Consider the following 27,976-nt stretch of genomic DNA (forward strand, 5'->3'; position numbering starts at 1 on the left):
ACATGAAGACATGAAACAGAGAAAGAAACAAGACTTGCAAGCATTAAAAAAACCCTGAAGTTAACAATCCCTCTGTACAGTGCAGAAAGCAACTGCATGGGCTTGGGAAGGTGGTACAAATCTCAATGACATACGGTATTTACAGTCAGTGATCATTGGAGATTAAAATGCATATCTAAATAGGTACTCTACATTTTTACAGTAGCAGATAGCTGCTGAGATGGGATTTATTGTATTAAAGTAGGGCAGGAAACCATTTGCAAAAAATAGTTCTAGATAGCACTGACACCCTGTCAGTTGGTAAGCTAATTATTACATGTAGAATAATAATTCCTTTATCTTGATTTAATCCACAATTGATGGCACGGAACTTAATGAATTGTATGTAATTCAGCTGTTTCAGATTGTATTCTTCCTTTGAAGTTCCTCTGTTCCAGAATGGCTACCTTAAGATCAGTGTCCTGGTTGAGTCGAAATGTTCTGTCACTGTTTTAGTGTTATTGCCATTTTTGATGTCAGTTCAGAAATTAATTATTATTCATAGTCCATTTATTATTTATTTATTATTTATTTAAAATACTTATACCCCGCCCTTCTTCCAAGGAACTCAGGGCGGCTCACAATTAAAACAATAAACAATCAGAACAACCAATATGCATGTTAAAAACAATTAAAAATAAATTAAATCAAATAGATTAAAACTGTAACATTTTCAGTTAAAAGCCCGCCTAAATAAAACAGTCTTCACCTGGGCGCGAAAGGACGATAGCGAGGAAGCCAACCGAACCTCGCTAGGGAGGGAATTCCACAATCTAGCCATCGAAAAGGCCCTATTCTGTGTCTCGGCGAATGAATGAATGAATGAATGAATGAATGAATGAATTCTTTATTGCATAGTCAACAGACCTCAGCAATCAAAAAATAAAATACAGAGAAATAGATAAATACATACATGACCAAAAAAAAAAACAGAAACATAAAATCAAGGCTGCACGCCAAGCAGATTCTTCCTTATCTGCATGGCCTGATTTATAAATTTGCGTACAGCAAGGGTAATAGATTCATCTGTACCCTGTAAAAGAAGAATTAGCAATGTGTTTTTAGATCGGCCTGGGAAGGTTAAAAAGATAGGGGATAAAAGATCGTTTCTAACATGATCATAAAATTTACAGTGGAATAAAACGTGCGAAACAGTCTCAGTCTCGTAGGCATTGCATGGGCAAAACCTAAGATTTCTTGGGATCTTATTGAACCTTCCTTCAAGAAATTTGGAGGGAAGAGTATCGAAACGGGCCAAAGTAAAGGCCCTTATATATTTGGGAACAGAGAGCCAGTGTAAATAACGCTGGCCGTCAGCACTAGGTAGAACACTCAGGCCCAAAGCCCGGGGAGAGCAAGGGCCTGACTCCTTGGCCAGTAGCTCTTGGTTGTCGATATCGGTTAGCCTACATCTAACCACAGCCCTGGCCGCAGTAAGATCCATATTTAACAATTCTGAAGGAGAGAACCCGACTGATAGAATTTTTTCTATGACAAGTGATGGCCATGAGGCATTAAAAGAGTCGGCCAGTGCTCGCCTGGCGTAAGATTCTGGGGTAAGTGTGTAGAAGCAGCGGAGCCAGAAGTAGATGGTGCATAGCCAAGTTAGACAGTATAAAGAATTTAGTCCTGCTTCAAGTAGAAGCGTAGCCCCAGAAACGCATCTGGGGACACCAAAGATGGATCTTAGGGAAGAATAAAGAATGCCGTCAATGCAGCCTTTGGAATAAGGCAGCCAAATTGGGGTTCCGTATGTCAGCATCGGTATAATTTTGGTGCGAATTATGCGTGTTGCTGCCGGGATACACTTTCCACCATTAGTAAAATAAAAATGAGTGATAGCTCCCAAATTTTTTTGTGTCTCGGCGAGAAAAACTTGCGAGAAAGATGGAATAGTAAGGAGGGCCTCACCGGATGATCTTAAAATCCGGGCAGATAGCCTGGACCTAAGCCGTATAAGGCTTTATAGGTCAAAACCAGCACTTTGAATTGTGCCTGGAAACAGATTGGCAGCCAGTGGAGCTGGTAAAGCAAAGGAGTAGTATGTTCTTTGAACCCAGCTCCAGTTAACATTCTGGCTGCCGCTCTTTGTACCAATTTAAGTTTCCGAGCAGTCTTCAAAGGCAGCCCTACGTAGAGCGCGTTACAGTAGTCTAATCGGGATGTAACTAAGGCATGTGTTACCGTAGTCAAGTCTGACAGGTCAAGGAACGGGCGCAGCTGGCGCACTAATCTTAATTGAGCGAAGGCACTCCCGGCCACAGCAGAGACCTGCGCCTCCAGGCTCAAAGTCGAGTCCAGGAGTACTCCCAAGCTGCGAACTTGAGATTTCAGGGGGAGTGTAACCCCGTCCAGCACAAGTTGAATCCCTATTCCCTGATCCGCCCTCCAACTGACAAGGAGCACCTCTGTCTTGTCAGGATTTAGTTTCAGCTTGTTCGTCCCCATCCAGTCCATCACTGATACCAGGCAGCGGTTTAGGACCTGGACGGCTTCCTTGGTTTCATTAGGTGGAAAGGAGGAATAGAGTTGGGTGTCATCTGCATATTGGTGACACCGAACCCCAAAACTCCGGATAACCTCTCCCAGCGGTTTCATGTAGATATTAAATAGTATGGGGGACAGAATTGAACACTGGGGGACCCCATAGGTCAATGGCCAAGGGGTCGAGCAGGTATCCCCCATAACCACCTTCTGGGTTCGCCCTCTAGGAAGGATCGGAGCCACCGTAGCACCATGCCTCCAAGTCCCATCCCAGCGAGGCGACCCAGGAGGATACCATGGTTGATGGTATCGAAAGCGGCTGAGAGATCCAGTAGAACCAACAGGGACACACTCCCCCTGTCCAGTTCCCTGCGTAGGTCATCCACCAAGGCAACCAAACCCGTCTCAGTCCCATAGCCAGGCCTGAAACCAGATTGAAATGGATCTAGATAATCCGTCTCATCCAAAAATCTCTGGAGCTGGGCGGTTACCACTCGTTCTATTATCTTGCCCAAGAAAGGAATATTGGAGACTGGACGATAATTACCTAATAATGAGGGGTCAAGGGAGGATTTTTTCAGCAAAGGTCTTATTACAGCCTCCTTTAGACAGGGTGATAATCTGCCCTGTTGTAGAGAGGCGTTGATCACTTTCTTGACCCACTCGACCAGTCCCTTTCTGGCATTTTTTATAAGCCAGGATGGGCAAGGATCTAACATACAGGTGGTAGGACGCGCCTCTCCAAGGATTTTGTCCACATATTCGGGTTGAACAAGTTGAAAGGAATCCATTCTAATTATACAAGTAGAGGCCGAAGTTACATCCACAGAGACTGTATTAATTTTGGCGTCAAGTCAGAGCGAATCTGAGCGACTTTATCTGCAAAATATCAAGCAAACTCGTGACAGCGGGCTGTTGAGTGGTCAGCATCATATTCATGTGGGTCAGAACTTAAAAGACTCTTGACCACTCGGAACAGTTCCGCAGGACGAGAGCTAGCAGATGCAATGGTGGCGGAGAAGAAAGATTTCTTCTGAGCCCGCATTGCTGCAGAATAGGTCTTTAAATAGCTTCTAGCCCATTTTCAGTCAGATTTGCTCAGAGTTTTCCGCCAACGACGCTCTACTCTCCTTCTTTCGCGTTTCATCGCCGTCAGCTCTCCAGTAAACCAAGGGGCAGATTTAGCTCCGATCCGTGGAAGGAGACGTTTAGGAGCGATTGTGTCTACCACCCTGGTCATTTCCTCATTCCAGAGGTCGGCCAAGGCTTCGACAGAATCACCTGCCGAGGTGACAGGAAAGTCCCCAAGAGCCGTCAGGAAACCATCTGGATCCATCAGTCTCCTGGGGCGGACCATTTTAATCGGTCCCCCACCCCTGCAGAGGTTCTGAGTCCCAGTAAGTCTGAACCTGACCAGGTAGTGGTCTGTCCATGACAACGGAACTAATGAGAGTTCCTCCACCCCCAGATCACAAATATCCCGTCCAACACAGAAGACAAGGTCCAAGGTATGACCAGCGGCATGAGTGGGGCCTGATATTACTTGGGACAGACCCATGGTTGTCATGGAGGCCATGAAATCCTGAGCCACTCCAGAAAGGGCAACATCGGCATGGATATTGAAGTCGCCCAATACTACAAGCCTAGGGGACTCCAATACCAACTCCGAGATTATCCCGGTTAGCTCAGGAAGGGAGACAGTTGGGCAGCGGGGTGGGCGGTACACCAACAGAATCCCTATTCTGTCCCGGGCACCCAACTTCAAATAAACGCATTCGAATCCTGAGGACTGTGGGAGAGGATACCTGGCCAGGTGAATGGTATCTTGAAAGACCACTGCGACTCCGCCACCCCGACCCCCGGGTCTAGCCTGCTGATATACAGAGAACCCAGGAGGACAGAGCTGGGAGAGATTAACCCCCCCAGCCTCATCCAACCAGGTCTCTGTAATACACGCCAGGTCAGCATGTTCATCCAGAATCAATTCCTGGATGGCACTACATTGTGTAGTGACTGGCCTATCTGTCCTATGTATGTATTTATTAAAATTTATACACTGCTTGTAAAAACGTCTAAGGAGTTTACAAAAGACATTAAAAGTATTGATAAAACAATGAAAAACAAGTAATTAAAAACATTTAACACAAATTAAAAAAGCACAGGCAAAAAAAATTGAAACACATCAGTATCTATGCATCTGGATAGACTTGCCTAAACAGGTGCCAAAAAGAATACAGTGAAGGCACCAGCCTGATGTCAATAGGAAGGGAGCTCCAGCTTGTGTTGCCATGCTAAATGATTTCTTAGAGGAGAATGGATATTATGTGACACTTGTAACAGTGCCCATTCCTCAGATCAAAGTGCTCAAGTGGGCACATATGGGGTGAGGTGATCCCGCAGCTACACTGGTCCCGAGCTGTCAAGAGCTTTACATGCCAATAGTAACACCTTGAACTTGGCCTGGTAGCAAGTCAACAACCAGTGCAGATCCCTGAGCAGAGGTTTATAGGCTGACAGGGTCTCACTGGTCAGTAATTTGGCTGCAGCATTCTGTATTAACTGCAGTTTTTGGATCAAGTGCAAGGGAAGCCCCACATAGAGTGCACTGCAGTAATTCAGTCTTGAAGTCACCAATGCCTGAACTATTACGGTCAGACTCTGCCGGTCCAGGAACGGTCATAGTTGTCTTACTAAGCACAGATGATAAAGGGTACTTCTAGCCACTGGGACTACCCTGGGCCTCCAGTGACAGAGTTGGATCCAGAAACACCCCTAGAATGCATTCAATGTAGAATGCAGAAGGGCATTGTTGGCAGATGAAGGCATAAATCAAATTAGAAGGGGAGCAGATGAATGAAACCCTGATGTTGTTAATGATATTATTAGGTTCTATTATTATTGGGTTGCCAGAATGGACATGGGGCAGAGTGCTCAGTCACAACTACGTTAAAAACAATCCCAATAGGAAGGATCAATCTATCTGCTCTGGCCTCTTAACTTGTACGTGGGACCTGGAATTAAGAGCAACCAGTGAGGTAGGTTAGGCTGAGTCCATCTCTGCCTGCCCTAATAGCTTATTGGCTAAGTGAGAATTTAAACTGGTCTATCTACATTTAACCTTTTCCTCTATACCATCAATATGGATTTAATGAAGTAGACACTAGTTCATGAAATACTCTGCCATAATAAATGTTACTTCTAAAGTGCTACAAGACCTTTTTTGTTTGTGCTGCAAGAGATTAAACATTTATATTATTCTGGAAGTTTGCTCTTGTTTAATACTCTGTTCTGTAAGCCAGGGGTGGCCAACCTTTCTGGGCGAAAGGGGACATTTCAAATTTTGAAAGAGTGCTGGGGACACCAGTCACGAAATGGCTGCCATGGGAGTGGGGCAAAAGCACAAAATTAGAGAGCAGCCAGTGAAGCTTTCCCCATCATTGGATTTCCATGCTAGAAAAGACTTGACCTATTGAATTTCTGCCTGCCATTGCATAAGAACCCTGTTTTCTCCGATGCCAACCCTAAACCAAAGCCTAGGCTGCCACCCTGTACCCACTTACCTGGAGCTGAGCCCCTTAAACACAAAGAGACCTACTTTTGTGTACACATGTAGACCACTGTACTGTAAGATAAACTATACAGAGACGTGCCTAAGCTTCTTTGCTAAGTTGTCACATTTCCCTTTGGGATAAAGGAGGATTCTTTAACATTTACTCACACTTGTAAAAGAATTTAACCTTATATCACTGCTTCGCAAAGTCCACCACGTTTTGAGTACTGCTATTTTAGTGTTGGCTGCAGCATACACCAGAACAATCTATGATGCAGTCAATATAACCTCAAATGGATCCTAGCAAGTGTCTGATACAAAAATGTATTTTATTATACAGATCATTTCAAAGGTCTAATTGTGTTGCCAGAGTGAGAACATGGAACACAATCACAATATGTTATGTTAAAAGTAACTGCTTCTTGATTAAAAGATGTTACTCTATCCTAGAGTTCACAGCAAAAGGATAACAGCTAGCCCAATGTAGACTTCATAAGCAGCTTAAGTATTTTGCTTACTAGGAGCGGCCAGCACAGCAGTGCCACAGAGCTGCCCTCCCACCATCGGCTTGACTGTAGGGGCAGACAGGTCAGCAGAAAGGTTGGGGTTGCACAGGCACACCAGCAGGAGCACCAAGTTGGCTCAACCAGTACACCGGCACGGTCCTAATCTCAGTGCTACCACGCCCTACCACCTAGATATATGGCAGCAACACCTATATTGGGGGATGGCTCTGTAACACTGCCCCGCCATGCAGGCTGCTCCTGCCTTTCAACCTTAGATAATGCATAGGAGTTCACTCTGCCATTTAGATTAGAGACTACACAGTCAGCTTTTAGCAAATAGTTTCACAGTTGTTCCCAACCAGTTGTTCCCAGAGTCCGGTAAATTAGCTTACTATACAAAAGCATCCCAATCTAGTATCAGTTACAAAGGGCTAATTTCCCCAAGATATTGGATCCACTAATCCAAATTCCGGGACGCTCCCTACCTGTTATTTGGCACTTTAGAGGAGCAGACATTTGTATCTCAGACTTTGCAGTTGCTGATCTGGCAGTGCAAGCCTCAATGTAGCACTGCACTGGAAGATTTTGCCTTTTGGAGGAAGCCAGAGGAAGTAGGTTTAACTTTTTTTATTCTTCCAGTTGTGTAAAAAAATATATGAACAAGAGTATTACACAAAAATAAGGACAGTTCAGTGGAAACATACATTTTTAGACAGACAGACGGATGGGTCATACAGTTAAACTTTAGGAAAGTTGCTCTGTGGTTTTGTATAGCGACCCATCAGTTCAGGTAGCACACAAAAGTGCAATTTCCACTGGCTTCAGGCAAAGCCAAAAAAAAATGCAGCTCACATCACTTGTTTGTTAGCCTTGGGCAAGAACACGACATTAAATATATGATCCCATTTCAATTCATAGCAGAAGATGAATCATTAACATCGACTTTTATGTTAAAGTAACTGCTTCTTCATGCTGGCAGGATTCCACCTCCCCCCGCCCCGCAAACAAGAGGTGGTAGAGTTCTGAAATGGCTTGTTTCAACTCCCAGTGACCTGTCAGGCTCAGCATTCTGTCCAGTTCTCACTGGAGGTCTACAGGAAGTCTCACAAGAAAAGATTTACAGCTGAAGTTGTCAATTCTTCACCAAGCCACAATTAGTTTCCCATTCAAAATGTCTTTTAGTAGCCAATCCTCAGGAAACTTCACCACCGCCCTTTACCAGGCCCAGTCATGATCCAGAAATGTATAACTGGAACATCTCATTTCAGATAAGTTCCCATCTTCTCATGATGAGGTGAGCTAAAACAGAAAGGCAAGCTGCCTTCTGCTCGGGGAGTTCTGCCCATGCCACAAGCCTCCAAGGAGCAGAGCGAATGATCTCCATCCGATTCTAGCCAGGGTCAATGAGGAATTTCCAGGAAGGATAACATGGCAGACAAATCTCTTCTCAGATGTAGTTCCCATAATCTGCCCAGGGCAGCAAAGCTAGGAGAACACAGGGTCCGCAATCAGCTACAAGTAGTTTGCATTAGGGGGGGGGGGGGAGAACTGTCTGGAATTTTGTTTGATAAAATTCTGTGAGCAATTTTAAAGGAACAAGGGAGAGAGTTGCCCTGAGGTGCAAGGTTTTGCTTGTACGGCAATGGTGGCAGAGCCCATTCCCATAGTCAAGACAGCTAGAATCCAGTTAATAGCAAATCTAGCTTGTGGAAAATTGGCTCAGTTCAGAGAGCAGCTCATTGGGAGGGGACATAGCAGACTGTCATTGCCATTTGTAGATCTTCACCATCTTTTCTGTCAAGGTAGCCAGGAAGCTGTTGCGATTCACCTCATAAGGGCAGACATCTAACACAGGAAGGTCAGCTGGGAGTTTCTGTAGCAGGGAGCCACTTCCTGCATCCCAGAGCTGCAGGATAAATTAAAAAGAGAGTCACAGCTCATCAGGTGTCTTGTATAAAAATATGGCTCTAGCTGCTGCAGGACAAGATGTAGCCTTCAGCAAGGAGACAAGTCACAGCACTACAGGTACTGAATCTGCCCATTATAGAAAACTCATTTTCTACCTTCTCATACCATAGCAAGCAGCTGTCCCTGGGCTCCTTCTGGGAGGAAGGGCGGAATATAAATTTAATAAATAAAATAATAAACAAATAAACATCACCACACATTTTGGATGGATTCAGAGCAAGCAAGCAACTAGTGGTGTAATGCTGAAGACATGCCTTTTGGGAGCTCTCTGTGTTCAAGGGGGAGTGAGTGGTTGCAGCCCCAGCAATGAAAACATGGATTCCCAGTGTTCTGCCCCAAGGAAAATGAGAAGGGAGGACAAGAGAACTCCATCTCCACATCAGTGTCATGCTATGGAAGTGGCAGTTTGATTGCTCTGAGGAAATGCTCCAGAGAGGCAGATACATGCTATGCCAGCTTCTCCAGACATGGCACTTTCACTAGAATGAGATAGTGTCCTTTCTTGATGACCAACCAAGCACTGAGCTCTTGAAAATTTCACAGCCTTAAAAACATAGGAAAACAATGACTCAAGTACCCCACCACCACCCAAGCTTCCAAGCATTTTAGACTATTAGCACAGAGGCAGCCACAATGTCCTACTCCTATGACTGGGAACAAAAAAAGGTACCATGGCAGAATTTGATGCTTCATCCCCAGCACACACAAGAATGCTGCCGTCATCTTCAGGACTCTGGAAGATGGCATTTTTGGTCAGGAGTTTGCATGTTGGGCCCCCAGTAAGAGTCTGAACTGGACGACATGAGCAGACCACATCATCAACCCCATCGGTCAGCTGAGTAGAGGTCAACTCCATCACCACACACCGTAAACAGTTGTTGTTCCTATCTGTGGGATGAAGGAGAACACGGATGACACACAGCTGCATGCTGTAAGCAAGGTATCAAGACATAACCCGGTACTCTGGCTTAAGCACAGGCCAGAGGCTGTTGCCTGACCCCTCTGCCCACTGCTCACGGCAATGACCCCATTTACTTAGGATATCACTCACACGAACCCCGGGCAGGAGCACTCACACTGTTAGGCAGACCCCTCTCAGGTGACATCAAGTTGTAGGGAGGGGGCACTGAAGCAGGTGCACTTTCCCTTCCCCTGGGTAGACTGAATGCCCCTTGGTAAAGGATCCACTTTAAATTGGCGGGAGTGACTGTACCCTCACTGCTCCTTCATTTTTACAATGTTTGCGGGAAAGGGTACACAGAAGAGCTGTTGCTTTGCTCTATTTTAGAGCAATATTTTAGAAGTAGGTCAGCTGTATCCTCTTCTGCTCTTTGAATGCCAGTGTTGAGGTTGGCACTCAACCTCACAGAAGTTCTCACTCTGCAGCAGTGAGCTGTATGCTGTGAGCGAGGACTCCTGCAAGCTCTACTCCAGGGGTAAAGAACTTCCAGCCCTTGGTCTAATTTAATGTGGGGACAAGGGAAGCCAGGAGGAGAAGACGTCAAAAACACTGAAATGGATGAAGCAATGATGGTAGGAGAGGAGATACCCTACAAGTGATCAGTTCAGACCTCTGCCCAGAGTGTCCTTCTATGCCATCCCACTTGGCAGGGAGAGGAAGGGGGTGGCCCCACCCAGTTTTGGCTCTGCTCTACCCATTACCATCATGTAGCCCCTAACAGATTATCCACAAATGAATGTGGCCTTTGATAGAAAGGAGGAAAAAAGGTTTCCCACTCCTACTGTAATCTAAGAGGAAGAAGAAAAAGAAGACTGTCAGGCTTGAGGGAGTCCTGGGCAAGATGCCCTCTGAGGGCGCCATACACTTCTTCACCACTTCCCGCCCTGCTGGTCAATGCTGCCCTGGTTGTTTGCATCCCCTTCCTTCTTCTTATTATCCAAGCAGCAGGAAGGAAATGAAAGGTCTTTTTTCCCTTCAGAGGAGGGTGGGGAGAAAGAAAGACAGATCTATTCATTCCCTTCTCAGCTGCCTTGATGGTGGGTGGCTGGCTGGGGAAACACACCCAAGAACCTTAGTAAGAACTGCTGAAAAATGACTTGAAAGGAACCTATTTGTCTCCTTCCCCATCGGCACTCCAGTTGCTCCCGCCTGGTTTGTGGCACTAGCCACAGTAGCCCCCACAATTTTTATTTTACTTTTTAAAAACTTTGTATAGATCAGGCATGCTTCTGCTGGAGCAACTCCTCCTCCACCATGTCAAACCCAGAGTCACTCTAGGAAATCAAGGGGGGGCATGACACTCTAGAGCTTTGCTGCAGCCACAGCAGAGTCCCTGCTCAGAAATACATTTACAGAAAAAGAAAGGTTGTGGGGACTATTGCTGGGTGGGGGTAGCATTGGACCCACTTCTGAGCTGCCTCTGAGGCAAAGGACAAACTGCATCTATATCCACTTATATTGAACCAAAATGGTGCCCCAAGTTCACCACCCTATTTGCAGGTGCCATTTTGATAGTTTGCAGAGTGAGGAGCTATTCCAGGCACCCATAGAGTGGGTGGTGGTGGTAGGGAAACATGATGTGCGCTGGTGCTTTCTTGCACATGCAACTTTAAAAAAAACTCCAGGGGGGGTGCCAACCACTCACAATAAGTGCCCTCTGCCCCCAAAGCTGCAACTGTGCCCCTATGTTAGAGAGGGGAGGAATCTCAAAACTGGGTGAACGTAGCCCGCCCTCATTTCCACACATAACAACTTACTGGGCCTGAATGTCGCCAGGCAGTGCCGTGTGCTGGCCTCTGTCTGAAGGTCAATGCAACCTCCAGGCTCTAGGAGGAGGTGATGAGGCCGGTAGGAGTCACTGGCCTTCTGTTCCCAAAAGCAGGCTCCTTCTAGGGTCCCAGACACTAGTCCACCATAGGGCAGCGAGGCAGAGGCCATTCGAGGAAGGTAAGACAAGGACACCACAGGGCACCTGTGAGGGACGAAGGAACACCAAGAACCAGCACTGTCAAGTCATTCCACTTTTCATGATATTGCGATGTTGAAATCCCTCCTTACACGCATTAAAAGAAAATTGGAGAGCCAACCTCACTTCAAGAGACCATCAGCCAAAATAAATCTTGCTGAGACTGAAGCCTATTCAAATTAACCTGTGCATAAGCACCACTGAACACTGTGTAATTGCCTGTTGAGTAAAAAATAGGTTGAGCTGCCCATCACCCATGATTGCTCATAACCCCAGGCAAGAGCAAGGTGGTAGTCAATCACTGCAGGTCTCATTGCAAGTATGAAATTTTCTCCTGGCTTTAGCTTGCCCCATGTTCTTACCGATTTCCCATTTGCAAAACTGACTGAAAAATATAAAAGCTGAGAAGTTGTGGTGCAATGCATTAAGGATTGGAAATGGGCCGCAGACAGGTTTACCCAGGCTAAGAAGGGTATACATCCTGGGTTAAATAGTGGAGAAGTAACCAGAACCAGAGTTAGGCTTCTGCAAATTCTGTGCCAGCAAATGTTATGTTTATAACCCATTGTGTGCAAGATCTACTGCAACGTTTAGAGATGAACTTACATTGAACATCATTTAGCTGTTTTAAAGTCCTCTTTAGACTAAATTCACATGCTCAAAGGACAACCTAATTCTACAAGGAGGGAGCTATACCTGGACTTCTGAGGAGCAAGCTCTTGGACATGAGAACTTGTATCCCGCAGGTCATATACCAAGACGGAGCCATTGACCAATCCAGCATAGACATAATTTGTGTCATCCAGGCACCAGCAGCAGCTCCAGACAGGGCGACCAGTGTTGTATGTCTGCACAACGGTGTTTGTTGCTAAGCTGAGACAAAAGCAACAGAGCTTTACACTTCATTGAGGACCTTGGCACCCTCCCGCTGGCCCATGCTACCCAGCTGTGGGGACAAGAGCACAGTTCATACAAAAGCATTCTGTGGAAGCCAGGTGGCACTTTCAGAACAAGCCCTCACACCAACTCCTGGACCATGGGGAATGGAAAGAGGCAACCCCTTACTCTCATCATCAGCACTCACCTTGTAAGCTTGAGGGTATGGTCTAAAGCAGCAGATAAGAGCAAGCCATCTGCACGGTTGCTGAAAGCGAGGCCCCGGATCTGCTTGCTGTGGATGGGGACATATTGGCTGCTCTTTGAGTTGACAGCACTCATCATCTTAATTCCACAGCCTGAGACACAAAGGAAAACTGCTCAGCAGAAAGCTCATCCTGCTGGAGTGCAGCTGCTGCAACATCTGTCTTAACTGACTCAGGCAGCAAAAAAGCCCATTATTTTCATCTACAGAACTTAGGGACTTGCTTCAGTAGGTGACTCACCAGGAATGAGGGTGCTTTGTGGAGATGGCTGTGACACCACAAGGCAGCTCAGCGGATCGCAGTATGCCATAACCCGACAGTTGCCCACCTGAGACACTAGAGTGGCCCTCTCAAAATGGTACTTGTGCTGGCCATGGCTGGAGGAGAGGCAGCCTGGGAAGCAAGAGCGAGAGTTGCTGAGCTGCTGAGAGGAAGAGGGGTTGTGCCGGGCCATCAGGGCTTTCAGTTCCTATAGAGTGGACAGCAAGGGGAAAGAGGCAGATAAAGCATGTGGGGAAGCCAGAACACTGGCCACATGCAGGACACTTTTAAAAGTCATGATCAACTTGGTTTTTTAAAACAATTTTTTTGTACATCATTTGGGTATGTTTTCAACGTAGAACAGTTTATAAATTCTGAAACAACCAACAACTTTGTCACATAAAATAATTATACCACATGCAAAAGCCCTTCTAATGCTCAACAATCTTATCTCTCAGCTCAAGTAAAGCTGGAGTATCCTATCCTTCAACCTGTGAACCTTCGTTCTGCAGGTGGCTCCTTAGCTGATCTGGCGTTAGTTGCTTCACTTCTGACTCCTGCAAGGTTCATCTGCATACAGACTGACCTCCCTGTACTACATAAAAGCAGAAGAGCATGCTGTAGCTGATGTTATTAGGTATTGTATTAGTGTAGGTCACAAGTGATGATCATTACTTTCTGTTATGTGTTTGTCCTGTAGTAGATTATTCACGGGTACAAGTCTGGCTTTTTCTATCCATTTTCATACTTTCTTATGTGCATATTGTAATCTAAGATATGCCTAGTGTAAATCTTAAAGTTAAGAGTCCCTGTCTGATGAGCTGGAACAAATGCAGCTGTATTGTAAGGCTTGGCTACAGACAGTTAATCTTATGGTATGTTCTAGGTGGAAACATGCAGATATGTAGTAGTCAGTGAGCTTCTAGCAGAAGACAGTTGTCCATCTGACATTGCATAAGGGTGTCCAGAAAGGGAACCTACTACATGATTTGGGCCAGGCTCAGGTTGCAGTGGTATAGAAGGTGTTAAAGTCATGGTCAAATTCCTTAAGGGCCTCCTGCCCATGGGTCCACATCATGAATATGTCACCATTACCAATGTATCACAGGTAGAGGAGAGGCCTTTAGGGACAAGAGCAGAGGAAGCAATATTCTAGATCAGCCATGAACACGATGGCATACTGTGGAGCAAAGTACCATGACACAGCGTTACAGACCTGAAGATACAAGTCCTCCCCAAATCTGAAATTATTGTGGGCAAGGACAAACTGGCAAAGCTTGGTAGTCAGACATGCTGTAGTATCAGAGATAATATTCCCAATCTTTGTGGAGGATGTTGGTATACAGATGCATCTAATGAAGTGGACTCTAGTCCACAACAGTTATGCTACATAAAGCCTGCTAGTCTTTAAGGTGCCACAAGACTCTTGACTTTGTTCTAAGAGACTAACACAATTACCCCTCTGGACATTTTCTGAGTGATACAAATTCACACTGCATATAAAATTCACCAGATGAGAGTTCTGATTTGCAATATTTTTGGGACACCTCCACCCCCACAAACCAGCTCACATTCTTTGACTTACAAATTCAAACTCTGCCAAGATAAAGGAAAGGAACAGGGATTGTCCTTCCATTCTCCTTCGCCATGTTAACAGAGAGTAAGTGATAAGGTCATGAAGACAGCACATGTCATTTCCTTTGACAAATAGCAATTAGAAGATCCTGCATGAATGAAACCTACCTGAACTTGCTGCCGAAGTTTACTACATTCATCTGTCAGGACCTGCACCTGGAGGCGGCTCTGTGCTGATTCCAGCTCTGCCTTCCTTCGCAGCATTTGCTCCTTTTCTAAGGAGCTGCAGAAGGAAAGTACAACAGATGGCTTATTTACCAGTTCAGATTCAAATGATGGAAGCTCATCAGCCATCTTGTCTCACTCCATCTCACTCCCACTGGCATTTAGGTTCATTTTTCTTTTCCACTTTTCTGCCTGCCCAGTAGCTATCAGAGGCAAAATTCAAGTAAAGGTCCTCTTGACTTTGGATAAATGCATCTAAACAGTAACACTTTCATTTCAACATGACTATGAGAGGTCCAAGAGAACAGCCATCTCATTCGATCTTAAGAATATATTAATACCAAAAAAGTGACAGAAGCAGGCATATTTATTTATTCAATATCTCTTCATACAGACAACCAAACACTACAATTGCTTTACTTGCCTGCTACAAGTCTTACAAAACTTGTATTTGAACCAAAACCTGAAATTAGGACACAAGAATCTTCTACAGTCTCCTAGATGCTTTCATTTCTGTATCTAACTGGGCTGAGGTCTCAGTGATACGTTGTCAAGGCAAACGCTCATTGTGGGTACTGTTTTCCAAAAACTAATATGAGAAAGGTTGAGAGTATATACCTTTTCATGTTTTCCTGTTCACTGGTGTCCAGCGCTTTCAAAGTACGGGCATAAAGGACTACTATGTCTGAGCGCTTGGATTTCTTATTACACTAAAAAAGAAAAAAAGGGAATGAGAGCCAGTTTCTCAGCTACCAAGGTCATCCAGAATCTGCTGCTGTTAAACCTTCTATGACTGCCAACAATCTGGGTATGCATTGGCTTGCATACAGATGGCCCCTATATCAAGGAGTTCTCCTGAACTATTTGTGGTTCTCCCCAAACATGCAAGAGTGGTCTGCTCCACATCATGCCCATGTATCTTTCCTGAAAGTTTCCTTCTGCCAACCAGTAGACGTTGACCTCACTGATCCCAGGCAAAATCCCCTAGTTGAGACAGCATAGCGAAGGCAACACTTCAGAATGCCAAAGTAGATGGCATCTGCTGCTCTCTCCTTCCCACCACAACAATCCTGCTACATCAACAGGAAATTCTGCCACTGTTCTGTCACCAAATATGATGTAAACCAGCTGCTGCCAACTTGGTACCCTAAGGAGGGTTTGGACTATAAACCTTCCATCAGCCATAGCCAGCATTTTTGTGGTCCAAAATATCTGGGAGGTACCTGGTTGGCAAAGGCTGATAAAAATGTTCTCCTCACATGAAGAGTTTGACAAAAGGGCAGTATGACTTACTGCAACTCCTAGAGCCTAGACTCGAGGAGTCCTGCTCCATTCAGCACTGGCTAAGACTGTGTTTGCTGTCCTGCAATCAGTTTGGGTGCCAAAACTTGGAAAAAGACATCGACAAAACTGGACAGAGCTCAGCGGAATACAAAGAAAAACAGAACAAGGTCTACAGAAGGCAAGCCAAGAGGAAATGTTATAGGCAGATTGAATAAAAAAATAATGGAGATAGTGAGAGGAGAAGACAGAAAAAAGAAAAATAATATGAGAGAGAGAGAGAACAATTGCCCATGAATTCTGCTGCCTACAGGAAATGAAAAAATGGATTTCAGAGAGAAAGATTTAGATTAGGCTTCAGAGAGGAAAAACAGAACACCCTTCCAAACATTATGGAGGAGGCTTCGACAAATGGAATAAGTTGAAGTGTTTCCTTCCTTGGAGGCCTGGCATCTTTCACGGAATATTTATTTCCTTTCAGGCAGCAGCAGCTAAGATCACAAGTTCTCTTCCTCTCATGTTGTGAAATATACTCTAATACATCTCAGATCTGATAGCAGAGACATGTCCGGAGTTGTCAGGTAAGAGGCTTTTAAAATCTCCCCAGACCCCCACCCGCTTAAATTTAACCCCTTTTCATTGCAAGGCCAATTTCTTAGGGAATCATGCTCTTACCTGTGGGCATTTGCCTGCCTGCCCCTTCAGCCACCTTTCAATGCAGCTGTAGCCAAAGAGATGCCCACACCGCAGAGCAGAAAGACGGTGTTCCCCAGCATTTGTCCACTCTTCAAAGCAGATGGCACAGGTATCGCCACTCTCCTCCTCCTCTCCCAGGGGAACCAGAGGTGCTGCAAGGTTGGTTCTTTTTAACGGAGTTGTCTAAAACAAGGGGACATGGAAGAGGTTAGGTAAATGTGGTCTTTGTTATCTTAATTTATCCCCACCCCATAGCCCCCCAATCATTTGCACCTTCCTCTCCTGAGCAGTGGTGCCTCTAGGGACAGCGTGCTCTGGCTCACCAGAATCCTCTCCAGGAGGCTCCATTTGGGTTGGGTCAGAGACTGCAAAGGAGAAACAAAGGAATAATAAATATGGAGTGAGAGAGGGGGCAGACTGCAGGGATACAACCCTCTACGGAGCACTAAAAACTAATCAACCAGACAAGCTTGCAGAATTAAACAAGCTTGTTTGTTTTCTCCGATTCCAAAATATCCAGAAATGTATTATGTAACAGCTGCAAAAAAAGAAATATATGCCACAAGCAATCAATGTTTCCTTAACCATCAGAGATTCAAGAGCCTACAGAAAACAGAGGTCACGAAGAATCATCTAGTGAGAAACGAGGAATCAGCTAGATGGTTCCATGCAATAGAGTGGTATACATGGGCAGAATATTTTGGGAAACAAGATTTTTTTAAAAAACAATATCCCACCCCCTTCAAACAAGCTGCCTGTGTGCTCCAACAAGATCGCTATTTGCCTTACAGGCAAATTCGCTGATATCTAGGGGGACCATTTGTGCGCAGAGCATGAACTCTGGTTAACGGAAGCTCACCTTGCAGACTTGTCCACTTAAGCCAGAGCAAATATTCTGCCCTCTTCTTAACCTGCTCAGCTAGGTTCTACTAGATCCAAATTATCAGATTGTTCTCATTGAAGTCTCATGAATGCCTCATCCAGTGTGCTCTGATGAGATCTACATATCATATCATGTTCAAATACTAATACATTTCCCAAGTGTAGATCCTTATGTAATCAAAATGGCACTATCCATGCACAAGAGGGAGGTATCTGCAGGTTTGGGGGAACCCTAAGATTTACAGAGGTATAAAAAAGCTTTAGGGGACTTCCCAGGGAAATAAGCACAACAGCCCAGCAAGAACAGAGTATGTTCAGTGAACGCAGAGCGCTGACTGACTGTTGGGGAAAGGAGTGGAAACCTAGGTGTGAAATGGAATGGACCATCCTGGTGGTGAGTGTGGCTGGCTGGCACCCTGAAAAGGAGCACACCTCACTACAAAATTTTGTTGCAGGTCCCACATATACATTTCAAATACAGATCCTAAACTTTCCCCTCATCTCCTGACCCTGTTTATTTTATTTTATTTTTATTCCATCCTTCCTAACAAAGGAACCCAGGGCACCTTATTCTAGCTCCCACACTGGCAGCACCACTGCCTCTCATGGTCATATTTGACTTTTGTATGAAGTTGGGGAGATTGACTTTTAGTTATTCAAAGATGGCAAGGTACACTGGAGAGGTCTGGACTTGGAGGACCTGGGTTCAAGTCTCTGCTATGTCGTGAAGTAAACTGTCTGGCTTTGCCCAAGTCATTCCCTCTCCACCTTGCCTATTTCTCAGGATTGTTATGAAAATACAAGTATTTTACACTTTGGAGGCCAGCTACTCTAAACAGATTGGAAAGGGTCATGAATAACAGATAGGAGCTTCCGGTTTACCTCTCTTCCGGTAAGACACGCTTTTTATGCACTCTCATTCTTTTGTTCTAAAATAGCCTGCAATTAACTGCTCCTTTGGAAATTTAACACTCTCAAGTAACTGATTGCAAGCTAAAGCTTTTTCAGGACTCTGGTTACTAAAGACGGTCGTAAATCAAGGAGCCGTAGATTACTAGTATCCAGCTGCAGACCCACTCATAAAACACGCCAGTCAACAAACATAAATCTAAGACGTGAATGGTTGGGCTAACATTTAAATATTAAAACAAACCCTCTACTAGTAAGCTTCGGAGGTCCCCTGAAAATTGAGATGGAATTTATTTTTAACAGTCTATTTCAAGCTGTATGTGCAAATGATTTTAACCAAGAGACCCCAACAGGAGCCAGGAATAGTTATGGGGGAGGACAATCCGACGAGCAAACTCCAAACCAAAATCACGAGCTTCTTTCCACCCATCCATGACTCACTATACTTATCATCACAACCTCAAAGTCCACAGGAACCAAATCCTCTCCCCTTAATGCTACACGAATGGACCTTAGAACAACCTTTTTCAGTAAAAGCATATGCTGCCAATATGGCTGCCAAGAATTTGGCTGAGGAGCTGCTTGACGCTGACTTCAACTGTACGAACAATACAATGAATGATGGACCTCCCTCTGAGGTAATTACAGTTGACTTATACGACGATCCCCAGAGCCATTTACTGTCTTCACAAGAGACGAGCAGTGAGCCTCACCATTTACCCTCTGCATCCATTTCTGCTACCAGATCTTCAGGCCCTAGCTGGCAAGCCCTCTTGTTTGAAGAAGTGAGTTTAGTTAAAGCGTACATCGCTGAAACCAACAAGTTACTTACCACTTTGGTCAAAACACTTGGACCTCAACTTTTACAGTACACCCCAGGACCTAAATCTTCGACAAACCCCCCATGTACAAATGCCCCACAAAAGCCGAATCCAGGAGGTGTCGACAAAATAAAAAATAAACCCTCGAAAGAAAATCCTTTAGCTTATGGGAGGCAGAAGCAAACTCGAAAATCGAAGAAATCAAAGAATATCAAAAACAATAAATCTTCCATGGACAGGAAAATGAAATTTAAACCACTCTTTCAGCTCCTGGATGACATCCCAAAGGAACAATGCCCAAACAAAACTAATTGCACCCGCCCAAAAATGAATGACATGACCTCAAATCAAGGAGGCAAATCCCACAGACATGACTCTGTAAACAGGGTCTGGGAAGCAAACCTTTCGCCTCTGACCCCTCAACTGGTTACAAGGGCAGCACTTCCTAAAGCACAACAGTACCCCTGGAACCTTGTATTACAACCGGAAAAACTGGTGGTGTCTTACAATAAATGGGCCCCTGGACATTGGCCCTCATTTCCAAGTATTCCATTCTTGGACAAATTTTTCGCCTAATCTCTCTTTCCACCACATCGGACGAATTATATCAAGTCCTTGGCTAATGCATCCAACAAATCGGATTACAGTCGCCTGATTGTCATTCTGCACTCTCCAGCTATTGCCAGTCAGATTTACCACATAAGGAGAAGCCTCAAGGAGAGGGGCTTAATAATACAACGCTATTATATTAACTCTGCCCCTCCTTCTCCGCTATGAACTTATACATCACAACTCACCAGACCGACACTCTCGGAGACAGAATCGACGCCAACGTGTGACCCTCAATGGACTCCTTCACAGTCTAGTCCTTTACCGTCAACCCAATCCTCGGCTCCTCCTAGTCGTACTCAAGCTCTATCCACTTTAATACATGAACTGGAGCAGGAGGAGCTCCAACTCACGGAGTTATACTCCCAACTACCAGAGACTGAGTGAGCGATGATTATTAACAAGCTGCAACATCTGATACAGTGCCTAGCGAATATGAAATCTGATACGAGTCCTTTGGGAAAACATTCCTGCTCTTCCTTTCCATCGGACCCTGGCTTTGCCTCAGCTAACCCAATCCTCTCGATCAACAGTAATGCAGCACGCACTAAGACATCTGGTGCAATTTTTGTGGATGTCACAGGATCCCTAAATCAAATTAACGAGCTACATTGATATTCTCCTTCTAATACAACTCCCATACATGGATTTACTACAGTTTTCTCTCCAACATTTTCTCCCATTCGCCGTAAAGCAATACACCCAAATACTCCATTACATATATTATCATGGAATATAGCAGGATGGAACGCCAAACAAAACAACATAGAACTGTGCGCATACCTGAATCAATATGATATAATTTTTCTTCAGGAGACATGGACTACCCAAGATGTGCTCCTGGATGGTTTCGCCGCCCTCATACAACCAGCAGTTCCATCTCAGGATAAACGGAAAGGTAGAGCCAAAGGAGGTATGGCGATACTAATTTCCACCATACTGACAGCCCATTTTACAAACCTCCACCCAAGTAATAATGTTGCAATGGCTGTCCTGCTGACGTTTCACACATCTTCCTTCCTCCTGATTAATGTTTATTTGCCGCCTTGTCCTGCAAGGGATCATACTGACCAATTATGGGACGATTTGGAGAGTTACATAACTGAACTGGAATCGTGGTTTCCCAAAGCCCTATTAATCATTATGGGAGACTTTAATGCCAGGATTGGCCCCAATAATGATAATCTCCTGGCATCGAATCTATGGGAGGGCGAGGATAATGAACATTATGTCTCTGTCTATGACAGGGCCTCTAAGGACCTAAGGATTAACTATTCGGGAATCTGCCTAACCCGCCTAGTTGGAAGCCACGACCTTACCATCCTCAATGGCCTTAACCCCCTGGATACATGCGCCGAATACACTTACATCTCTGGCAGAGGAAGTAGTGTAATCAACTATGCGATAATCTCCCACCAGTTACTAAATTCAATAGTTAAATTTTATGTAGGTAAGAGACAGGACAGTGACCATCTCCCCCTTACCCTTCTAGTGCAACCAAATGAGAAGTGTCACGTGGATACGGAGTATAATCCGGTAGCCAATGCAGTGTACTTTACATACAAGAGATCAATTTGGTCTCCCCATGTGGCCTCTATGGTAGCTACCTTTATTTCCTCCGTTTCTGCCTTGGCCATCCAAGAACAACTAGGGAAGACTACCAACCTTCAAACGGCCCTCGACGCATATGACACCCTGAGTGAGTCTTTAAATTCCATTTTGGTTCCTAACCCTGCTGCCCCTAGATCAAACTTAAGAGTAGGCATCCCTAGATGGTTTGACAAAGAATGTCTACATGTTAAGAGACAACTGAGGCAGATTTACCGACAATACCGACACCAAAATGCTAACACTCTTCCCCCTGTGTACTATTCCATCAAACAAAAATATAAATCTCTAATAGCCTCCAAAAAGCGGCAAGCAGTGCATGAGGGATGGAAGTCCCTAATCCATGCATCTAAGACCCAAAACTCAAAAAGATGCTGGTCCCTTGTCTCAGGAGCTATCAGGCCTACAATTTTTGCTCCATGTAATATCCCCGCTCATACTTGGGAAAAATATTTCATAGACATTCACGAATGTTCTCGATACACCCCACCGAACCATCCCTTTGCTTTTGACCTTGAAAATCTTCCTATTTGGCCATCTGTTTCCCAGAGCAAAATAATAGACTTAATTGGTGGTTTAAAATCTGCTAAAGCCTCGGGTTGTGACAATTTACCCCCAGAACTCTTGAAATGCCACCAAGATTGGTGGGCTCCCATACTTGCTAATCTATTTACTCTGGTAAACAATACAGGCCGTTCCCGAGGCATGGCATGAAGCTATTGTCATTCCTATCTATAAAAAAGGCCCAAGAGATGACCCTACAAGTTATAGGCCAATTAGTCTTCTCTCCGTAGTAGGGAAACTCTATGCCAGTTACCTGAAGGGAAAACTGTCCGCCTGGACAGAGAAAGACAACATCTTGGGTTGGGAGCAGGCAGGATTTAGAAGAGGTAGATCTGTCCTGGATCACTGCCTACTGCTAAACCATCTGGCAGAAAAATATAGGAACCAAACGGGAAAGCTCTACATGTCGCTTTTGTGGACCTAAAATCCGCTTTCGACTCCATTCCAAGGGACATACTTTGGGCCAAACTGGCAAAAACATCCATCGATAAAAGATTGCTTCTCCTAATTTATAATCTCCATCAGAATACATCTCTACGAGTACGATGTGGTCGTAATGGGGGTTTGACTAATTTGATCCTCACAACAAAAGGGGTCAGGCAGGGCTGTGTCTTGGCTCCCTTACTTTTTAACCTTTTCCTGAATGACTTGGGAACAAGGTGTCTTTCCCCAAACTTCCACTCACCCAAAGTAAGTGATCACAGATGTCCAATTTTGCTTTATGCAGACGATGCCGCCCTCTTATCATTCTCTAAAGTCGGCCTCAAACGACTATTATGAGTCTTTATGATATACTGCACTGAGAATCATTTAACCATTAATTTCTCTAAAACAAAAATTTTAGCTTTCACAAAGCGTCCCACAGTTGCTGAGTGGACAATCAATGGCCAGCAAATTGCTCAAGTCACGTGCTATAAATACCTGGGCATTATTTTTCATTCTTCCCTCTCTTGGGCTCCACATATCCGTGCGGCTGTTTCAACCGCCCGGACAACAGTGAAGAGTATCCTACGTTACTACCACACTAAAGGGGGGGCAGTTTATTCCCGCTGCTATCCAGGTTTTTAGAACAAAGGTCATTCCCCAGCTATTTGGTGCTCCACTCTGGATCTGTGCCTATAACTCCTCTGTTGAGTTGGTACTCTCCTTTTTTTTACGCCAGCTGGGTACCAACGTGCGTTCCGAACGCTGCTCTTAGACTAGAAGCGGGTCTTAATTCGATAGAATGCCAAGCATGGTCCCTTGCGTTCAATCACTGGATTAAACTATCTTATGGCCCTCCAACTGGATACTTAGCATGCCTCTGGAAAGATACATATCTTTCCTTATGGATGAAAACTTTTCACGCCAAACTCCCCAAGCTAGGCCTTTCATTAGAACATCTATCTATGCTAGAGCCAACAATGGTTAAACACACAATTCAAACTAGACTTAGAGATATAGAGCGTCAAAGTTCAATAGCAGCAGCATCCAAAGTATGCTCCCCTCTCCATCACAATCTGAACTTCGACATTAGAACTTATGCACCATACCTGGACTTTTTAATCGTACCCAAATACCGATATGCATTCTCTAAGGCAAGATTCAACTGCCTAATCTCAGCAATATTGGAAGGGAGATACCGGGGTACTCCTTATGACCAACGTATCTGCCCCTGTAGGATGGGAGATACAGAAACGCTTCTTCACGGTTTTTTTGTATGCCCACTATACTCCCTCGAACGCTCAAGGTACCTAATCCCATATATAAAAATGTTTCCTAACAAGACCTCTGAGTGCTTGCTGACATGTTTCTTGGATGGCTCAAATAGGACCCTTACGATCTCTGTTGCCAAATTTATTCACGCAGCTCAAATCAAACACTCCAAATCCTTTCCCTGAAGGTCTTTTTATAGTTTTTAGTTCGTTGTTTTAATCCCTCTAAGATTCTAGTAACAATTTATATCGTAATCTATTTTCATTCACTCTTGTATTTTCTATTCATTATTTCTTGTATTTTATATTTCCTGTATGGGTCTCTGACTGTAATAATAAATATTTGAATTTGAATAACAGATAGATTGCAGTGGTCTAAGTTGAGCAGTGCAGCATGAGCCATTTCTGCAGTTTTACACCCTCTTAAAGTTGTGGCACCAATACAAACCTCCCAAGTTGGCTGGTCCAGGTGCCTCAAGGGCTCCTGCTGTCTCTTCTTCCTCCTCAGCAGAGCTGCTGCTGTTGCTCTCAGAGTCACTTACAACCACAGTCTCATCTGAACTGTTTCCACTGTGGCCTGCTAGGAGGTGTGATGCTGATGCTGCTTGGGTCCTGTTGATCTGGAAATAACTGTCTAATGGCGCTGTTGACCTGAACACCAAAGTATAGATTTTCATCAGGGTAATGTAAGATGGACATAAAAACACAAGCCACACACTCCAGTAGTTTACAGAGCCTCCCCACTCCCCAAAAGCTACAAATTTCCATTGCACTCTAAATTGGTATCTCATCATGCGCTATCATCCACCAACATGTACATTGTTCTGGAAGTTGAGCCAGAAACTCTGTAGCTAAGTGAGACTCAATAGATTCCTAAACATTCTCCATCCTACCCCCCCAAGCCTGTGAACTACACCTTCTCTCCCACAGCTATTTCCCATCCCAGCTGGTTCTTATAAGAATTCTCCAACTTTAAGAACGGGTACCTGGATTTGCTTCTCCGCCTCCCTTCCCCATCCCTTTTTCTGTGCCAGGTTTTTTTAGATTGTTAAGTCTGAGGGAAGGGACTTTTAAAAAAATAATCTGTAAACTACTCTGGGAGCTTTTTTCAGTTGGGTAAAGAACTCATGAAATAAACCACTCTTCGTGCAAAACACAAGATCCACTACCAAGCTACGGCCCTTCACTCTTCAAGGGAGAAAACTAGAGGCCGTTTCTCAAACACCAGCTACCTCCAAGATCTGCCCCCATGACAGGCACCCAGGATTTGCCCCCCACATGATCCATTCTCTCCCCAAGAGGCACCCCCCTACAACATCCAGTCCCCACTTACAGGTGCCCCCTCATATACACTCTGGTTCTACCCCCTTGCTCTGAGAGGCCTTCCTTCCACACAGAGGATGAACCCCTCACTGAAGACCTGGGCTCAAGGTGCTCCCACTGAAACAGGCTCCCCTCAAAGGATCCATATACCCGACAGGAGCCACCTTAACACATAGCCAGGATGCATCCCTACCCACAACAGGTGGCTCTTTTCTCCTTTCAGAAGTCTAAGGCGCCAAGCTTCATAGGGATTGGAGATTTAGATTTTAGGAGCTTAGGAAGCCACCTCATACCAAGTCAGATGATTGCTCCATGCACCTGGGTATTATCTCTACAATGACAGGCAGCAGCTCTCTAGGGTTTCACACAGGGGTCTTTCCCAGCCCTACTCTGGAGATGCTGCCTGCGATCAAACCAGCATACAAAGGAGATGCTCCACCACTGAGCGATGCTCTTTCCCCCTAAAATAAAGAAGCTCCAAATAATCTTACAAACTAATAAATAAAATACTCCGCACACACAACACATCCCAGCCACTGCGCTATGGCCTGTTCCCCTCAAAGGGAGGCAGGAAGGGGAAAGCGAGAGACCTCTTGCTTACAAACCCCAGCTGATTCCAGGATCCTCCCCACCCCACCCTCTTCACACACATACACAGGATTACTCTGCTGGGTCTGAGAAGCAACCCCTCCCCATCATCCACCCCCCCATCATCCACCCCCCCTATTCTGACAGGTACCTCCCTGAAGGACCTGCCCCTCCCCGCATCAGCCACTCTTTCACACACACACACACGGATCCACTCCCTGGCTCTGAGAAGCACCCCACATGACCCACACACATCCCGTCCTAAATTGATTTCTTCTTTGTAACAAATGTTTTATTGAAGGGCTTGGGGGGGGTTGCACAGAAAGGAACAGACATATAACTCATAGGGTTACATTCTTGTATCTTCTCATACAATATATATCTTGAAGTTCATAGCTGTAATCTGGGTCAGGGCATGTTGGAGGGGAAGGATGAGGACGGGGGAGAGTTCCTAGCAAGGAGCATGGCTTGAGGTAGAATTGTGGCTGCACGGCTTCTTCTGAGCATTTCTAAGTTTGCCCACTAAGGTCGCCATGTATGCTGTGGTGGGTGTTATGGATTGGTGTACGTTTCTGGCCAAGTTCTGACCGGTCTCTGGTTAGATAATGGAGTAGTGTGAGTTCTGACAGGTGCCTCCTGCTGACCCTCCCCAGGATCCACCCAGGCACCCTCCTCACACACACACACGTGACCCACCCCCTCCTGCTTCGATCGGTCCCTCCCCCCCCCAAGGATCCCGATACACATCTGCTGTGAAAGGGACCTCCTCTTTCACACACAGGAACCCCAGAATTCACTCCCTGGCTCTGGAAAGCAGCCCTCCCCACCCCCCCCCCCCACAGCTCTGACAGGCAACCCTTATACACACACGCAGAGGGTCCCACTGCTATCTCGGAGGAAAAGCCCCCACCCCCCTTTCTGACCAGTGCTTCCCCACCACCACCCCCGATAGGCAATCTTGCGAGCACAACCGACACGGATGATTCTCTTCCCGGCTCTGAGAAGCAGCCGCCCCACATACAGGGCCGATGCCTCCCCGCCCCCTCACGCGCACCCCCCCCCATCATCCACCCCCTCCTGCTCTGCTCTGACAACGGCCTCCCCATAGATCCGAGGGTGCTAGAACTCCCTCCCCCGCGCATCCGCCCCTCCGATGCCTCCCCCTGGAACTGGAGACGAGGGCGGCGGGCGGGCTGCGTGAGGGGCTTCATAGCGGCGGGGCGAGATGTCCGTCCCTCCCTCACCTGGCTCCGCCTGCCCGTTGGGAGGAGGCGGAGGAGGAAGAGGCGGCGCGCGGCCCCTGCTGGTGCCGAGGCGGGTTCCTCCTGGCTCGAGGCGGCCTCCGCGGTTCCCGCTCCCCGACGAAGGCGCCCCACGACGGGCGAGCAATCCCCGACGTCGAGGCTTGCTGGGCCGGCTCTTGTGAGCGGGCGGCGGCGGGCTGCTGCGGCTCTTCGGCCGCCGGCGCGAGGTCCACGTCCATCGCCTCTTGGGCCATTTCGCCCCGGCTCTTCTCGGCCTCCCCGCAAGCGTCCGCGCCTCCCGCTCCCTCGCGACAGCCCCGCAATCTCGCCGCCGCCGCCACTTCGCCTCCCGCCCCCGGTGCCCCCATTGGCCGCTCGCTCAGCCGCAAACGGCGCGCGCGAAAGCAAGCTTCGGCTCCCATTGGACAGAGCGGCACACATTTCGCATTCTGATTGGACGATCCGTCTGCCAGCGGGATATGTTTCGTTGCTGACGGTGCGGAAAAGAAAGATGAAGGTCGCGATTGAAGAAGCGCATGCGCACCAAACATTCGTGGGAAAAGACTAATTATAGTACTGACAACCGCAACTGCCACAGGCAGGTCTTCCTTGCTTGCCTTCGACCTTTCTTTCTCTCCTGAGGGGTCAAGAGTGACAGTTGTTCATAGGATACAATGAAAAACTGCAGGACTTTAGCGTAGCCCGCTGCAATACATCGTACGAGCAAAGAGGCGTTAATGGACTTCTAACTCGGGTCTTGTGAAAAATACGTTTATAATTACGTATTATTGCAAAGCACTGTGATCAAAGGAAATCCCCTTAACCCTGCCTACTTTGTTCCATATGTGTATATATGGACAGGCAGAACATATTACATCAAACAGAACATCACTTGAAGGTCCTGCAATATAATTTATGTCATCAAATGCAAAAAAAATCAGGATGCCATATCCAATACGTAGGAAAAACTACAACTGACCTATACACATGCTTCAGAAGAAACCAGAAGTCAGCAATCTTGACCAAAAAAATGGAGCAACCAGCTGCAAAACATTTCAACAATGAGGGCCACAGCCTGTT

At 45.8% G+C, this 27,976-nt stretch overlaps 1 protein-coding gene across 3 annotated transcripts; it reads right to left on the reverse strand.

The window, feature by feature from the left end:
- Window positions 1–911: 911 nt before the first annotated feature.
- RFWD3 (ring finger and WD repeat domain 3) lies at window positions 912–27,941 on the reverse strand. Of its 3 annotated transcripts, XR_009758828.1 has the most exons (14): window positions 27,876–27,941; window positions 26,897–27,533; window positions 24,190–24,392; window positions 16,928–17,019; window positions 16,634–16,837; window positions 15,296–15,387; window positions 14,621–14,735; window positions 12,857–13,085; window positions 12,559–12,709; window positions 12,171–12,347; window positions 11,266–11,480; window positions 9,218–9,435; window positions 7,065–7,168; window positions 912–1,072 (listed from the first exon to the last, which is right to left on the reverse strand). XR_009758828.1 is itself a non-coding variant. In XM_061594041.1 (13 exons), exons 1-13 carry the CDS (start codon window positions 27,883–27,885, stop codon window positions 7,139–7,141), a joined length of 2,373 nt encoding a protein of 790 aa, XP_061450025.1. In that variant the 5' UTR covers window positions 27,886–27,941; the 3' UTR covers window positions 4,653–7,138. The 3 variants fall into 3 exon arrangements, 2 of the variants coding, with proteins under 2 accessions (XP_061450025.1, XP_061450024.1); XM_061594041.1 differs by lacking the exon at window positions 912–1,072 and having other exon boundaries at window positions 4,653–7,168; XM_061594040.1 differs by lacking the exons at window positions 912–1,072; window positions 7,065–7,168 and adding an exon at window positions 7,192–8,485 and having other exon boundaries at window positions 27,876–27,939.
- Between the last annotated feature and the right edge of the window lie 35 nt (window positions 27,942–27,976).

This window comes from Rhineura floridana, chromosome 13 (assembly GCF_030035675.1).
Source record: "Rhineura floridana isolate rRhiFlo1 chromosome 13, rRhiFlo1.hap2, whole genome shotgun sequence".
NCBI lineage: Eukaryota > Metazoa > Chordata > Lepidosauria > Squamata > Rhineuridae > Rhineura > Rhineura floridana.